Genomic DNA, 17,787 nt, shown 5'->3' with positions numbered 1-17,787 from the left:
GTGGTGTTGGGTTAATGTTGGACTTGTGGGCTTGGGCAGCATTGGGTTGGGATGTTTTCGTGATGCACCTTTTCTTTACATAAAACTCTGTCTTATACATGAGTCGCTGTGGATTTGTTTCTCCAAAGTACCCAGACTAATACATGGACCTAGCACTCATCTAAGGATTACAGTTCCCAAGGAAACAGGACGTCACAGTTCCAACCTCAATTAGCCCATTTTATACAAGCCCTGTTTTGCTTTGAACCTATAAAAAAATCCTGCTTCGCGTATATTGTACTACCACCCATTCCCCAGGCCCTATCCTAACGCTATCCTTTGGTCTTCTGCTGGATAAACTCCCTCAGTGCACACAATAGATTGGTCGGCCCTGGAGGTCTTAGCCTGATGAGGCTGCAACAGCTTCATAATATGAGAAGCTTGAAATCTGCTATGAAAATAAGATTGGTGAAAATTTGGAGTCTGAGGAGAAATAAAAAACATTTCAACGGGGGTTTGAAGTGTGCAGATTTCTTTTAAACACCACGTGACAATACTCATCTCCTCCTGAGGAGAAAAAATGATCTCCCTTGGTTCCCATGTAATGTTGGTGTTTGGTGTACTACCATAAACCTAAACTAACACCGATGGGGCCCATGCACAGCACCACTAGTGAAGTTAGACATGCTCCCAGAGAGCAAAAAAAAAAGTTGAACTGCTTGGTTTTTGCTGTAGATCAGTGGTTCTCAATCTTCCTAATGCCGAGACCCTTTAATGCAGTTCATGTTGTGGTGACCCCCGACAATTATTTTCATTACTACTTCTTAACTGTAATTTTGCTACTTTTATGAAGCAAGCGACCCCTGTGAAAGTCGTTCGACCCCGAAAGGGATCAAGACACACAGGTTGAGAACCACTGCCGTAGACTGAGGTCTGCAGCTGCAGTTGCTCCCCATTTCAAGATAAATGAATCCAGTGTAAGGACCACTGTTAAAACAAAAACAAAAAAACGAGCTTTGTAATACACCGTTTTATCTTGCATTGAAAGGGCAGCTTCTGAGTAGGTGCAGCATAACATATATGTAAAATAAGTGGTTTTGTTCTTGTAAAGCTTCCAGTCAATAATAGGCTGTTAGTCATTTCAACCCTACCCCACTGCTGACTCCTAGCAAACTTACAAAACATGGTTGAGCTGCCCTGTGGGTTTCTGAGATTGAAACTCTTGGTGAAAGTAGAAACCCTCCTCTTTCTCCTGCAGAGTAGCTGATGGTTTCAAACTGAAGAACTTACAGTTAGCAGCCCAATGCATAAACACTACACCACTGGGGCTCTGTAGAATTGGGGACAGTCAGAAGTTATAGTTGGATTTTTGACTGTGTAGGGACCAATGCCCCTCAGGTTGTTCAAAGATCAGCAGTGTAGTGTTCCCAAATACATAGTTATCAGCCTACTTGTTAAATGACTTCACTTGCTAGTTATTAAGACCCTGGGAATTCCCTAGCACACAGTCCTTTCTATTCTGCCTCCACCTAGTTTATATAGGAAAATACCACCACTTGTGCCCCCTTTAATGGGACTTTCAGATCGCACAGAAGGCAAGGAGGTGGGAGGGGTGTGTGTTGGGCCCCTCAAGTTGTCTTCATCTCTGTGGGAATCCATTGTTTTAATTTTTTTTTCTTTTACAGATGAGAAAATGGGCTCAAAGGAACATACTTAAACCAGGCTAACAAGGCAGAGCCTGAATTAAAACCCATTTCCTGATTTCTTACTATTCTACTCTGTCATCACTAAACAAAAGGACCCTAATTTTTTTAATGCTGGTTTTGGAAACAGTCCAATCACACAACCTTCTTTACAATTTTTTAAATGTCCAGATGTCTACAAACAAATTTCCCCAAACTATAACTAGTGATTTTTTGGTATTATTAATATACACACATACACACACAAAAAATCATAGCTTTGTTGTTGGCAACTTAAACTCACTACCATCAAGTCAATGCCGACACACAGTGACTCTCGAGCTAGGTCGAATTGCCCCGTGGGTTTCTGAGACTAACTGCTCACAGAAGTACCAAGTCCCATCTCTCTTCCTCGGGCGAAGGGGAATTTTGAACAGCCCAACGTGTAACCACTACACCACCAAGGCCCCTGTTGCTGGCAAAGAAGGTATAAATGGTATGCACAAGAGATGTGCAGGGGTCTAAGGTAGTTCTTCACAACAAATTTATAATTTATTAAGTGATTAAGTGTAGAAAACTAGTAAGTGCAATCCTTTAAGAGAGAGACCTGTATGATTTAAGGGACCTGACAAAGTCACTCCATGTAATTTTCAGTTATGAAATACTGTCACCCACCTGGGTGATGTGGGAAAAGTAGAGATACGGCTGCCAAAAGAACAACTTCTAGTTTAATTACACCAAGGATAACGTATATCCAAAATAACTTTTAAAATAACATCTGAAGCAATGATTTCTTGTAATTCTAGAACATTTCAATTCTAAAGAGTTTTAATAAATAAAAGTCCACACTTTCCAAATGACCATCAAAACGGGAATAAACAATCTCTCCCATCAGTATTGGAGAAAAAAAAAAATTTTTTTTCAGGGGTTGGGATAAAGGTTAATTAGCCATTATCTTCCATAAAGATAAAACACTGCTTCTTCCACAATTTGAAATGTCACTTAATCACATGAATATGCAGGGGAAAAATAGCTGTCCATATGTGCCTTATATACAATGCTGGGCAATTAAAGGCCAACTGCACTACTTAGGAATGGCTTGCTAAAACATTGAAAAAATGGAAGACTTCGTCCTTGTCGTAGACTGCCACTTCAGTGGAACATTCAGTGCACATGACTGGGTGGTATATCTCTTCCACTTCTGTCTCTGGCTGCTCTGTAGCATCGTCATGGTTCGACTTCATCTTCTTATGGCCCCGTCTCTTTTTCCTGATCTCTGGAGTTTTATATCTTAGAATCTCCTCTTTGTTGACTGAACAATTCATCACAAACATTGCTCTATATTGAGTTTTGTATGATTCATGTCTACGAGGAAAATGAAATGGAGAAATTGAATAGTATATTCCATTTTACTATCTATCCAATCAGATAACATTTAAGAACACCAAACTTACTGAAACAACAAAGTGAAGCCATCGGGCCAAAAGAGCAAGCTTCAAGAAATTTTAAGAGTTGTTATACAAACAGGAACAAATCTTGCACACATAAGAAGAATGAATGTATTAGTGCTTAAAGTTAACTTTTATCTCAGAAGAAAATGTGATTTGATCTTCAAACAAAGGCAAAAGTTACTGGAAACTTGGCTGATGATGCTTACATAATCTTGGAGTATTTTAATTATTAGAGGTGGTGCAATTCCAGTCATCATGGAAGTTTTTAAAGTTTCGAGAGCTTTAAAAAATTTATAGTACCCACTCTAGGACAATCTGCCAATCCAAAAGATAGCTCATTTAATATCTTCTACTTCTTTTCCCACTTAGCAAGCTGTTTTTTTGTATTTCTAAACCCTTAACTCTCGTGCAAGGAACCCAGGTGGCACAGTGGTTTACACGTCGGGCTGCTAACCCCAAGGTCAGCAACCGGACCCCAGCAGCCACTCGGCTGGGGAAAAGGGAAGTGCTCTACTCCCATCAAGACTGACAACCTCAGAAACCACGGGGGCCCTTCGACCCTGTCCTATATAGGGTCTCTCTGAGTCTGAAACTGTCTGGATGGCAGTGAGTTTTGTTTCTTGAAAGCCTCGTGCAACAAAAATGTCGATTTAGCTAAGGAAGAGCGAACTGGGCTGTGCGCCCATTAGTTACAAATGTTGACCTCCATCATTTTGTTGACCACGACAACTATCAGGAATTTAGATTGGGGAAAATGATAAGACAATCCAACCTTTCAAACACATATTCAACTAGTTTCCTATGTATATAATGGTGAGACAAAAGTTACTGCTACAAAATCATAGAGAGCATTATTAACCAAATCTCTCAAAATGTGAAGTTACTGTTTCTCGCATGTCTTACATCAGCGGGTCTATCTATACACCGTGGAGGCGGTGTTTCCGTCTCTCTAACTTCCTGAAGAACCCTGTGCTCTTCAGTTGACGCCACGTCAAAATGGTAGGTTGGCATCCTTCAGGAACTCAAATCATGTGCCTTTTCAATGTTCACTGAATTCTGGGAACTAAAGACGTCTGAAAGGGCAAGAACAGGGCTGTAGGGTGAATGGAGTATGGTTTCCCCAAAAAAAGTCTTAAAGGATAGCCTTGCTTCCCTTGAAGAAGTAGTAAGTCTATTGTCATGATGGATAAATTAAAAAATTTAAAATAATTTTTTTTAATTCCTTGGTGCAACTTTCTGGCATTTTTCCTCACCAATGCAATTTTCAGTTTTCTGAATGCTTATTCACAATAGCCTCCGTGATTGATGTCTACCAAGATTTCCCCTTTGGTGACCCAACAAACAGGCATGCCATAATCTTCTGAGCTGACCTTGAACGTAACTGGACAAGCAGATCCCTCAGAAGCCACTGTTCTAATTGGATCTTTTTTTGAAGGGACCCCTAGACTAAAGCAAATATCTCACTGAGAGAACTTGTCCACAGCCATCCACTGATCAGAAAGGCATGTTTAAAAACACTTTGTTTGGAATAACCTCATGTTCACAGAACCAGAAGCTTTACAGCAATACTTCTTGACTTGCTCTTGCCTACGTACACATGACTCTACCTACCTCACATCTGTAAGAAGCTCTATCTCATTCAATTGTTGTGCCTCCTCTGTGTTTCTTCTGCTGTGGGGCAAATCACTTTCCTGAACTATTAAAAAACACGAAACGTTCCACAATTTGGTGATTTTTTTCTCTTAAAGTCTTAAATCATGATTTCCCAAAGCCTTTTTTTCCCCAAGTTTTGATAGACCTTTATTAATCATCTCATATAAAAGGAAAAGATTCATCTACATTCAATCTGATGAGGTATTGAATTTACTTATAATTCACTGTGTATGGCCTACTTTTTTGGCCTACATGGCTTTTTTTTTTCAGTTTGTAATTATTTTTCTTAATTGGCTTTTTAAAAAAATCATTTTATTAGGGGCTCATACAACTCTTATCAGATTTCCCAAAGCTTTACATTTTCCATTAATTTTTTTAAAACTTTTACTTCATATTATTGAACCCTATACTAATACGGAACATAATTTTCAATGTAATCACCCTGTGATGCACTTCTGTTTGGAAGTACTAAACTCTCAAACTAACTACCCTCAAGTCAACACTGACTCATAATGATCCTTCCTATAAGACAGAGAACTGCCCCCTATGGGTTTCTGAGACTGCAACTCTTTATGAGATTAGAAAGCCTCATCTTTCTCCTGTAGAGACTGGTGGTTTTGAACTGCTGACCTCTTAGTTAGCACCCAAAGTGTAACCCATTATTACCAGCAGGGCTCTTTCATTGGAAGTACAATTAGTCATCTTACTTTTGCTTTATTCCTGAACATATTCTAAATATCAAGTTATATGCAAACAGATATAAGACTTCGTAAAGATTAAAAAATTAAGTATTTCAGGGGGTTGGATTAGTAGTTTAAACTGTTGAATACAAAGTTGATTATCTGAAATATAAACCTACAACTAATTTACAATAAATAATGGTTTAAAAAAGAAATGCAACAATTGCAGATGATAAGAAATCTCAAGCTAGTTAATAAGAATAGACTAGAACTAGGTACTTGCTAGTTTCTAGGACAAATCCACTACCTGTTGTCATAACTTAGTTTCAGTCAACTTGGTTCAGAATATGGTCTAAGCGTGTCACTTTATAAGATTACCAAAAAAGAAAGGGCCAAGAGTATACTTGAGAGGTTGTTCCAAAAAGACACACGCAGTCCCACCGAGTCCTTGCGCTGTATTAGAAAAGCGATACGAGAGGATTTTAAAAACCTGTGAGAACATGGAATTAAAAGATAGTGGAATTCTTCCTGAACTTCTTGAAGTCCCCCATACAACCAAAATTATTCACACATATATTAGTCATGTAGCAACAAGGACATATGAGAACAGAAACTTAACAGGATCTCTGAGTACCTCAAGCATCTATTATTGATTTAAACAGAGGACCACAAAGTTGAAGTTTTGGTTATTGTTACCCTTCATCCATTACCTTTGACAATCAAGGCACAGAGTGGTCATGCACGCTGGGCAGTTCAAAACAGCATCACTATTAGGAACAGGCTGCTGTTGACGTGGCCGTTGTATTCCAAAACCATGGTAACTACAACGGAAAAAGAAGAGATAAAAACACACTAAAGCCAGATCTTGGTTTCTACTACCATTGTCCAGCAAAAGGAACCAGATCTCTCCTTGGAGAAAAGACCAATTGTAGGAGTAGGATAGGAAACTTTTTTTTCCGTCTTTTTTTTTTTTTTTTTCACTGTGCAACCCGCTTCAGTGCCTGAAGCCCATGGGGTAAAGCCAGACAATGGTTCGGGGTGACAGTTTGCTTTGGCATGGGGCACTGTGAGAGGCCCATGGGGTCAGACCTGCCACAAATCCAAACCCATGCACAGGAAACTCTTGTCACATGAACCCAGTGCTCTTTGCAAGGCCAAAAAGTAAGAAAGTGCTCAAAAAGAAAGAACAAGAAGAAAAAAAATCCACACTCGTCCCCTGATAGAGGATGTCAAAGGGATATAACAGCATTCCTACTGGTGAAAGATGGAATAAACTGAGCAATAAAACAAAGCAGTAGTGGATTAGAACCCAAAGTATAAAAATCCATGAGTCCACTACATAAATAAACGAGGGGAAGAGATAAATGTCCCTAACAGAAGAACTGGAAGTAATTCATGTACATGCTCTCTCCTCATGGAGGACCACAGCTCCCTACTCTGTAAGTGCTGGTTGTCCAGTTTACAGAGTTTTCAGACTGTAAGCTCCCTGACCATGTCTTTCTCACTCATTGCAACTCAAAATTGATAATGTTCATTTCACACAGTGGGTGATCAAAAATTGTTTGTGACAGGTTTTTTTGTGCCAACATAGCTCCCATAAGGACATCTGGGCAGAATTAAGCCTGTCAATCAGGCTGCAGACTGACTGGCGGGCAATCAAGATAAATGACTCTCCAAGGCCGAGGCTGGCCCTTCCTCTTTCTTCCTGGTGATGGACCAGCATGCTGCTGCCTGAGTTAGCTGCTCTGCCTCAACCATGTGCTGCACTACCTGTGGGCCAAGCCAACCTGTGGATCATGTCACTATGCCATGCATCGCTGTCTTGAAGCTCCATCACAACCTGCTGTGCTACACTGCTGCTGCTGCACTACTGGCCTCTGCTACACCTCCATACCTCATTTTTCTACTCTTGCCGTTCTACACAACCTTGCTGTGTCTGCTACCTGAAGGCCAACTCATCTGGCCTGTGCAGACCGCATACCTCCCGCCAGCCACTTCACTGTCTGCTTCCTTGACCTTGGACCAGCAGCCAGCTTGAGTAGGAAGGACCTTCAGTACATTAACTGTCCTATGAAAGTGAGGGGGACTGAGCCCCTGTGTACTGCTCTGTGGACTAATTAGTTGTGGTATTCCTTCTCGCTATATAGACCTATCCTTTTATAAATAATCATAAGTGTCCTGGTTTTGTTTCTCTAAAGAACCCTGCCTCACACAATGTTCTAAATGAGAGGTACCTGGAAGAAATAGTCCAAAGTGGACGAGTGGAAGCTAAAAGGTGATATAAAAACTTCATAAAATCCCTCCAGATTTAAGGAAAAACACAAATCCCTACAGCCCACTTTAGCTGAATCTAAAGCTTCCAAGACAGAGCTCAAGCTTCTGCATTTCAAACTCTCCCAAGCTGCCTCTGAGCCAAGAATCTTTAAATCCATCATCTAACTGAAAGATGCTTCTTACTTTCAAAATAAACATTCCAGTTTTCTCTTGAAACTTCTTTCTTTATGTGAACATATCATATAAACCTACATACACAAGCACCCTAAACGTGAATGCAGTGGAAATCATCTTTCAGTTACTTTTTAACCTAAAGAGTCGTAAGTATTCATTAATTCTTACCCTCGTCTCTGTGCATCAACCCATGCCTGATCTCTGTTATCCTTCTCGGGATCATAGAGTAATTCATCATTGGTTGGAATCCGATGTCGTCTCTTCTTCTTCTTCTTGGTCACCTGTGCTACCTCTGAAACAGAAGGACAAGGCTAAGCATCATATCTAAAGTGTGTTAATTGTGTTTAACTGCCCCACATGGTTTCTTAGGCTGTAATCTTTCTAGGGGAAGACTGACTTCTCCCTCAGAGCAGCTAGTGGGTTCAAACCGCAGACCTTTCAATTAGCAGCCAAGTGCTTAACCTTTGAACCATCGGAATCATTCAAAACATACAAAATTAGAAACTATTCTTGACATCTAAATTCTCCACAAGTTCCCACAGAGAAAGAATACTTAAATTAAAATAAAAATAGTTCAATATGAATGGGGGGAAAACTATAGCCACTCACAACAGAAAGCACTTTTTTATTGTATCTTAAAATCAAAACTCTGCCCAAGAGTTGATTCTAACTCACAGTGAGTTTCCAAGACTAAACCTTTATGGGAGCAGACAGTCTCATCTTACTGCCACAGAGCAGCTGATGGGTTTGAACTGCTAACATTGCAGTCAGGAACACAATGCTTACCCGACAGGACATTCAGGACTCCTTAAAGGGCAATATTTAAGTAATAATATTTAAAATGGCTACTTTGCCATGTAAGCTTTATCTGTGAATTCTGTCTTGTCATTACGCTCAGCATTGTTCAAATTTTATAAAAATTTTAGTCCAAAGAACAGAAAAGTTGATGTAAAAGCAACAAGTTAGGAAAAGTCTGCAGAGTAAAATATAAAAACTGTCTTCAAATACAAAAATAAACTTTGCTGCTCAAGGAACCTGATGGGTTGAGTCAATGGCCACTCTACTCCCCTTCAACTGCTGTGCCCAGGCAACGCCATTCTTGGGGGACAAGCCATCACATGCTCATCTCCAACTATTCTTATTAGCGCTTTTCACATCAATGGCCTGTAATTTCTTTAAAGATAAAACTCAGAGGGTAATACTAACTTCAAACAATTGTTAGACAAACCTTTTCCCTAAAGTATAACTGATTTATTCAAGTCCACAACCAGCAGGGAGTAGTTCAGTGGGATACTGACCTGTACAACAAGGTGGTTTGTGCGGCTTCTGAGTAGGGCTTGGCAGGCCATAGAATGGGCTAAAGGAGGACAGGCTGACTGATCCTCTCCTCTCCTGGATTCCAGAAAAGACCTAGAATCTGGCAGTCTTGCTCAGGCAAACTGATTTTATTGGAAATAATACACACACACACTATATAGCTGCTAAACTTTGTAAGCAAAATTTACTCACCTGCTTTGTCTTCATCCTCAGAATCAGAATCAAAATAAATATCATCATAGTACTTTGTCGGAGCTGTTCCAACTTTCCCATTTCCTGAGGAAGAACCTTTAGAAACCAGAAAGGAAATTTATAGATTAAAACATATATAATTCAGAAGGTAAAACCCCAAGTACTTTGATCAACTCAAATATCAACTTTATTCCCAATCTCATTTGGTTGGAGAAATATTTTCACACAAATTATCTGTTGAATTTCTGTGCCTTCTATAACTACAGCTATAATAGTACATCAACAGTGAACTTCACAGTACATCAACCGGCCAGAAATTCAAGCCAGATTCAGATGGGGCATGAAATGAGAGTTATCACTGCTGCTGTCAGATGGGTCTTGCCTAAAAGCAGAAAGTAACAGAAAGCTTTTTAGTTGTGTTTTATTGATGAAACAAAGGCATTGAATAAACTGTGTGGATCACAACAAATTATGGATAACATTGCAAAGCACAGGAACTATAGAAAATTTAAATTTGCTCATGTGGAACCTGTATATAGACCAAGAATTCAATCAGATCCCAGAAGTGAGAGAACCTTCCCCAGAGAATTTTTCTTCTCTCCTCTCACTTTGTCTAAGAGTCTATTAGTCTATTTTCTTGGATTTGGGATCTTTCTCTGGCAGATCTCTGGAAGGTCTGGTTAAAAATAAATAACTGTCATTAAGTTGAAGCTGGCTCACAGAGACCCTATAGGACAGGGTAGAACTGCCCTTATGAGTTTCTCAGACTGCAACCCTTTATGGGAGTAGAAACCCCTGTCTCCCAAAGAGTGGCTGGTGGTTTTGAACTGCTGACCTTAGGGTTAGCAGCCCAACTTGTAACCACTACATCATTCTGCTCATGTGGAACCACTATGCCACCAGGACTCCTCTTAAGGTCTGGGTAGGATGAAACTATTTTCTGTCTCTGTGAGATTGGTTTTCTTCAGTGTTTCTCTTATCTTGAGCTTGAAAATTACGTGGTTGTTTCCTTGAGTTTGTTCTAAAGGTCTCCCTTCCCTTGAATTGAGAATGTTGTGTTTGAAGTGCAGAAGAGAACATTGGATTTGAGTGTTTTAAAAGGGATTTAGCCCACTGTATCCTTAGGTATAAGGAAGAGTAGGTAGTTTGAGTGTGATCCGTTTAATTTCTGAAAAACATGGGCTTGTCCCTTTACCCAAGATGGTGACGACCATCTACATGGAGCCTCCGTACATATGAACCCTGGTGGTGTAGTGGTTAAGGGTTGGGGTGCTAACTGCAAGGTCAGCCATTCCAAACCACCAGCCAGCTCCACGCGAGAAAAACAAGGCTTTCTTTCTATTCCAGCAATGGGTTGCAGTCTCAGACCTCACAGGGTAATTCTACCTTGTCCTGTAGGGTTATTATGAGTCAGAGCTGACCCAATGGCAGGAAGATCGGGATACACACACACACACACACACACACACACACATATATATGATTTAAAAATCTGCAATAAGGAAATGACACAACCTTGTTAGCTGAAAGCTAACACGACTTGAAGCACTGACTGATGAACATCAGAGACTATTTCAGTATGGATTATATCTTAACCCCAGGAAAGCAAAATCCTCATCAAGGCCAATTAGAAACATCATGATAAACAGAGAAAAAACAGTTGTCAAGGATTTCATTTTGCTTGGATCCACAACCAATGCCCAGGAAGTAACAGTCAAGAAATCAAGCAATGTACACCACTGGACAACTCTCTTTTAAAGCATTAAATATCAAAGCTGTCACCTGAGGACTAAGGTATGACTAACTCAAGCCATGATATTTTCAATCACCTCATATGTACCCGAAAGCTGAATAATGAATAGGAAAGACCCAAAAAAGAACTGAAGCACCTGAATTATAGTGCTAGCAAAAAAATATTGAATATATAAAGAATGCCAAAAGAATGAACAAATGTGTCTTGGAAGAAGTACAGTGAACCCTCGCCACTTCGCGCTTCGACTTCCGCGGCTTCTCTCTATCACGGTTTTTGCGTAACAGCGCATGCTCTGTCATTACTGCCACTGATTGGCTCATACTGTACACGCTTGATGCCATAAATAATATAATAAATGATAAATGATAATTGTAACGTCCAAAATGTTTTACTGTATTTTCCCTTTTTCGTTTAATAAATTGGGTAATACGAGTGTAATGGTGACTAAAGGGTGTTTTTTCATGTCCTCTATGCTCTAACTACGAAAATATTTGATTTACAAATAAGGAATCCTACTTCGCGGAATTTCATTTATCACAGTAGGGTGTAGAATCGATTAACTGCGATAAACGAGGGTTCACTGTACAAACAAATGCTCCTTAAAAGCATGGTAAGACTGTCTCACAAACTGTGGGCAAGTTATCAGGAAGTACCGCTCACTGAAAGAGTACATTATGCACAGTAAAGAAGAATCAGTGAAAAAGAGGAAGGTCCTCAACAAGATACGCTGACAAGTAGCTTAAACATAGCAACAACTGTATGTATAGAACACGACAGGGCAGTGTTCCATTTTCTTGTACACAGAGTAGCTATGTGTTAGAGCTGACTCATGACACCAAATAACAACAATGGACAACTACAGAGAACTGCCCCTTCTTGATTAGGTATTCAATATCATAAAACTATTAATCTCTCTCTTCCCCACAAAACTAATAAAATGAAAGCACTACCTTTTCAGGTAGCCAGCATATAAGTCTCTACATTTCAGCTATGTTCTGAACAGGGAGTAAACATCTTGTTTTAAAGGACTGTCAGGAAGAGAGAACAACAGCTCTGTACAGAGAAGCAAGGAGTATAAATCAAGGACATCCTCTTGCTCCTCCCAGCTGTGCCGTGTGCCCAGTGCCCTAACATTGTCTACATGTGTCATCACACGCTTGCATGCCTAATCATGCCTACTTGGCATGTTTTCGGTTTTCAGTCTGTTAATTGGTACTATATTACTGTTGCTTCTATTATTTTATTCTTTCAGCTCTTAATAGTTAAAAGTACATAGCTACTAATGTGGAAACCAATACTGAAGAGTCTTTATTTCCTACAAACCAGTTTTAGGATCAAACACATTTTAAATAAAGGCCAAATATCAAAATGAATCCTTCTTAAGTAAGTAAATCCACTAGATCACTCTGGTAAGGACATGTTGCTACTGCTCAAGATGCAGATGACAAGAAAAACAATATTTAAGTTCCTCTTTACCATTTAAGTTTACAACAAAGCAAAATGCTAACATTAGCATTTGTGGGGCAGTTTCAGAAAGATTGTACTGGTCCTGGATTCCTGAAGCTTTAAACTACTTAGCCATTATGTTTTCATGACTTAACCATAATGAGACAGGGATTTGTGGTGATGCACCATTAACTGTGCCCTATCAGTGCCAGAAAACACTTGTACAATCTTGTGAGGAATAAAAAGCATCAAGTAAAACTGCAACTCTGTCAGCAACATAGGAAACTACTTCACTAATCATCCAAGACAATCCCAGGTCTGGTCTCTGAGCATACTGACTCACTCCCTCAGTAAAGACCTGTTGAACAGCTACTGAAAGGCTAGGGATGCAGTACAGCACCTCAAAGGATTCCTTAGGGAGGCTCCTTCATCACCCTCAGGAAGCTTACTGCAATTAACTGGAAAGTCTACCTGTTTCCAGCGAAGTTAACTTAGTCTCCATTGTTTTTATGGTGGAATTTAATTCTGCTTCCATTTCTTTTTCAAATTCATCTTCACTTGATTCGCTTTCTCCAGTAAGACATTCTCTGATGAGTTTTCGTTTTTGGTCCGGCGTCCCATGGAGCAGCACATCCACTTCATCTTCAGAGCTAAGTCAGGAGGGATATGGACATTAAAGAATTACAATAACTTAACCCTCCCATAATCTCTCCACCCAAGAATAAAATAGAATTTTACAAGGCTGAATTTTATATACCTATCATATGATATTCAGCTTTTCTCACTTATTAGAACCACTTCTACATAGTTGCACACATATTTTTAACATCTGCATAACATTTCCTCTTGAAGTAATAGCACTTTCATTGCTGCAGTTATTCCCAACTTTCATTAGGTGCTACAATACACATCTCTGCAAACTTAATTTTACTTCTACTGGTTTCCTGAGGAGAAATGTCTAGAAATGTCTTTCTAACTTGTGGAACTGTTACAATGCTTTTCATAGCATTAATTTAATCAGCAAAGGAAAGTTTACCTCACTTGAAAGGGGTGTTTTTAAAACTCTGGATACTTAAAACATACATAACTAACATATGCACATAGAATATATGTTATAAAATAGTAACTAAATATTACACCTTAAAAGTCACAGTGCTATAGAGAATTTAAAGAGAAAGGAAGCTAAATTACATTCCAAATTCTCCTGAGCAATTTCTCCCATTTTGCTTTCTGTGTCTATCAGTAGCAATCTGACTAAATTAAAGCAAACATCTGGCAAAACAAGGTATCATCAAAACACATTAAACATCTAACAAAATGTTTCTAACAGAACCAGTAATACATCAATTACCGTATATGCTCAAGTAGTAGCCAAATATAAGTCGAGGCACCTAATTTTACCACCAAAAAAAAACAAAAAAACTGGGAAAACTTATTGACTCAAGTATAAGCCTAGGGTGAGAAATGCGATACCAATAAAGTTACACTGAGGCATCAATAGGTTAAATATTTTTGAATATTTCAAAGAAAAATAGTAAACTATCTCTGTAAGTGAAAAAGAGGCTCAACAAAAACAATATGGTATAAACAATAACTATACACACTTTGTTACTGTATGTGCTGCATTACTACATACACTCCCTTACTGCATGTACACAATGCAATTTGTATAGTTTGAAGCCTGACGCAGACTGATGATATCCCAGAATGTGATGACATGACTATTTGCATAGAGCAGCCTGTGTTAGAGCTCATAATATACATGGTGCACTGTGTACACACTGTGTTACTGCATGCGCTGCATTACTGCGTACACAGCATTACCGCTTATGTATGGGAAGTGCTAACACAACACATGCAGTAACACAGTGTGCACACAACACAATGTGTATATTATGAGCCCTAACACTAGCTGCACTATGGAAGCATAGTCAGTCAATACTGCATCCAGATAGGGGTTAATAAGAAAATTAAAAATAAAATACAGCAGACTAAGTACTATAAATAAACGTACTGTATATCCAAGACCAGAGATATACCGGTACTTGTATTCAGCAATGCTTGGGTGGAGCAAGGGGACGTGACCAAGCACAGGTAAGACTGTAAAGGCTACGTCATTGGTCACAGCCCTGGAGAAGAGCAGGAGAAGAAAAGCGGCCGCATCCGACATTCATCTGAGAAGGATGCTGTGAGCCCTAGGTACCAGCACACAAAAGCGGAGAGGTTCTTGGCCAGTACGGCACAGACAACACAGAGGCTGCCGGCACGTGCAGGAGAAAAGAAGAGCGATGATATCAGCAGTCATCAGACCACCCACAGGGCCTGCAGGCACCCCCAGATGAGCAGGAGAGACAGGGGAACACCTGCACGGCACTGGAGAACAGTGAAGTGGAACCCTCACTCGAGTATAAGCTGAGGGGGACTTTTTCAGCATAAAAAAATGTGCTGAAAAACTCAGCTTATACACGGAACTGATGAACAGTTAGAAACTTCCCAGTGGTTTTTGCCTCCCTCATTTTCTCTAGCAGAGCAATGCTTTTGAGCTTCAACAGAAGAGAAGGGAGATCTGAAAAAGACAGCTGGACCCAGTCAGTTCTGCTCCTCATACAGGCTTCAGCCAGATTCTACTCCCAAGAAAATTCCCCACCTGAGCTTCCTCTTCCAGAGCTGCACACACCCTTCTCCTTTCCCACTATCTTCTACCAAGTCCTCATCACCCTGCCTACACCACTGTATCCCAGATCATATCCTAAGAAGCTCGAGACCTCTAAATGCTCTTCTGTGACATTTCATTTCACCCTTCACCCTGCTACCAGAAAGTTCTTAAAGATCACTGATCACATCACTACCCAATTCAGAACCCTCCCCCAGCCAAACTTTACAACATAGCACTTAAGATAGCCTTCTACCATCTGTATCCAACTTACTGCTTCAACCTTACTTCTCATTAGGATCCCTTTAGCTAGCTAGTCACGGGGTTCTAAACTGCAGACTGTTGCCACTCCCTCCCCAAGAACATTTGGAAAGACTGTCTACAGGCATTTGGGGAGAAGTCCTACCAGCATCTAGTAGGCAGAGGCCAGGGATGCTGCTAACCATCCTAGTGTGAAGGACGGCCCCTGACAACAAGGAATCATCTGAACCAAAGCATTAGTAGTGGCAAGGTTGAGAAATTGTGCTTGAGCACGGCTGCAATATAGTCCAGGGCTTCCGAAGTGTGGGATGCAGGTCATTATTTAAGTCGTGAAATGGGCAGTCCCCTACCTAGCCCTGAATCCACTGCTGGTTGGAATGTAAAATGGTATAGCCACTCAGGGAACAAAGGGGTGTTTCTTCAAAAACTACACATGCAACACCCTCATGACCACCAGTTGCACGCATGGAAATTAAAATTCACCCCCAGAGAAATTAAAACTTATGTACATGTAAAAACCTATACATTAATGCTTATTAAGCTTTATTCAGAAGAATCAAAACCACAAACAATTCAGGTGTCTTCCAATGGGTGACTGATTAAACAAACTGGAATAGTGCTCATCGATAAAAAGGAATGCATTACACATCAATACATTCAATGGCCTAACAAATCTCCACAGAATTATGCAAGTGAAAAGAGCCTAAAACAAAGCATAATGTACTACACAACATCCTAGAAGTAATAAAATCTTAAAAATGGAGATCAGAGTAGTTGCCAGGATTAAGGAGAAAGGCAGTTAATGGACAGGAAATGTGCATGGCTATGAAAGAGAACTATGGCTATGATGTATCCTGTGGTGTGATAAGAAAGTTAAAATTAAAATAAAGTTAAAATTGTTCTGGGTTTGCAATAACAGCAGACAACAGGATGTGCCCAAGTTTGCGCAAATGTTAGCCTAATTGCAAAATATTCTGCTTCTGTACTCTGTAGCTTTTTAGAAAAATTACATGCTGGTATAAGCAGCTTTTTGGAAAAACTGCAAGATAAAGATAATACAAAGCTCTGCCTTTTTAAAAATGACACCTGTGTTATAGCTATAAAAGCTGGTCCCAGGTCAAAGCTCAGGGTCCACACTATCTCACTCAGTACTCGACAGAGTCTGAAGTGGTCCCTCAGTGCTGACTCGGTTTGAACCCAATAAACCTCTTTAAGCTGTGCTCGGTCTCGGCTCATTTTGTTCACTCAACAACCAGCTTACAACAGTGGTTACAGAAATGTTGTATACACTGATTATACTAAGGTCAGTACCCTAATATCTGATATTGAACTACAGAGTTGCAATATATTAGCATTGGGGAAACTGCCTAGAGGACACAGGGATCGCTACTATTTCTTACAACATGTAACCTATAACTAACTCACAATTTAAGGAACAGTGCTGAATGACAATGTAAAAAAGTTATTCTTTGCAAATGTTCAAGAGGGCTCTCAGTCTAATGCCCAGCTGGACATTAGACAATCCACTCTGGGCCCTGTATTCTTAGGAGTGTGCCAGGAAGGACCACAGGCTATTTCTCAAGATTGTGGTTGTAGCGAACAACCTTAAATGGGGTAAAATCTCCTAGGACAATAACCAGACTTGCTACTGCAAACCCAGCCCACCACACAAACCCACGGCTTGTGCAGGAACCACCAGGGTCTCTCTGTATAGAGCCCCTTAGGGGCTGGGAAGCAAGAATAGCTAACACAAACTTGACACAAGCTTACTGTATGTACCATGAGTAATGTTGTCCTTTGTCTAATCCAGGAGTCATAAGTCTTTTGTCTTTGCCAGTTTTCATAAAGCAGTAGCAAGCTAATGTACCGGCTTATTTAATCAGCAATCAATCTCACTGCCAGTGGGTCCTTGCCAACTCACAGTAACCCTATTGGCTTGTTAAAGAGGGTAAAATCAAATCCTAGTTCCTGACAAACACTTCTCTCACATTTCAAAATGGAAAGTGGGCCTTAGGTTTAGAGCTACCACTGGCAATATGGCTAATAACACTGTTTGTTTCCCAGTATTTTTCCAGTTACCTTATCAATGTTAAGATGCACCTGTGGCACAGTAGTTTTCTGGGCTGCTAATCAGAAAGTTGGCAGTTCAAAGCCACCACTTGCTCCTTGGGAGAAATATGAGGCTGTCTACTCCCACAATGATTTACAGTCTCAAAAACTCTAAATCAGCGATTCTCAACCTGTGGGATGTGACCCCTTTAAGGGCCGAACA

The 17,787-nt window shown here is 40.1% G+C and overlaps 1 protein-coding gene and 1 non-coding gene across 2 annotated transcripts in view; both read right to left on the bottom strand.

The window, feature by feature from the left end:
• Nucleotides 1–2,367: 2,367 nt before the first annotated feature.
• Nucleotides 2,368–17,787, bottom strand: part of LOC101652462 (E2F associated phosphoprotein) — a 16,738-nt gene continuing 1,318 nt past the window's right edge. Inside the window, exons 2-6 of the mRNA XM_045288154.1 lie at nt 13,073–13,251; nt 9,403–9,498; nt 8,062–8,185; nt 6,156–6,266; nt 2,368–3,026 (exon numbers count right to left, since the gene is read on the bottom strand). Coding sequence (XP_045144089.1) covers nt 2,750–3,026; nt 6,156–6,266; nt 8,062–8,185; nt 9,403–9,498; nt 13,073–13,251 — 787 coding nt within the window. The 3' untranslated portion in view covers nt 2,368–2,749. The remainder of the gene's footprint in view (nt 3,027–6,155; nt 6,267–8,061; nt 8,186–9,402; nt 9,499–13,072; nt 13,252–17,787) is intronic.
• On the bottom strand, nt 6,424–6,557 carry LOC115868877. Its single transcript, XR_004045839.1, has one exon. It is a non-coding gene; the product is annotated as a small nucleolar RNA SNORA42/SNORA80 family (small nucleolar RNA).

Source organism: Echinops telfairi, unplaced genomic scaffold, assembly GCF_000313985.2.
Source record: "Echinops telfairi isolate 266 unplaced genomic scaffold, ASM31398v2 ScPeMD7_18;HRSCAF=68, whole genome shotgun sequence".
Taxonomy (NCBI): domain Eukaryota; kingdom Metazoa; phylum Chordata; class Mammalia; order Afrosoricida; family Tenrecidae; genus Echinops; species Echinops telfairi.
This window is presented reverse-complemented; position numbering and strand designations above follow the sequence as displayed.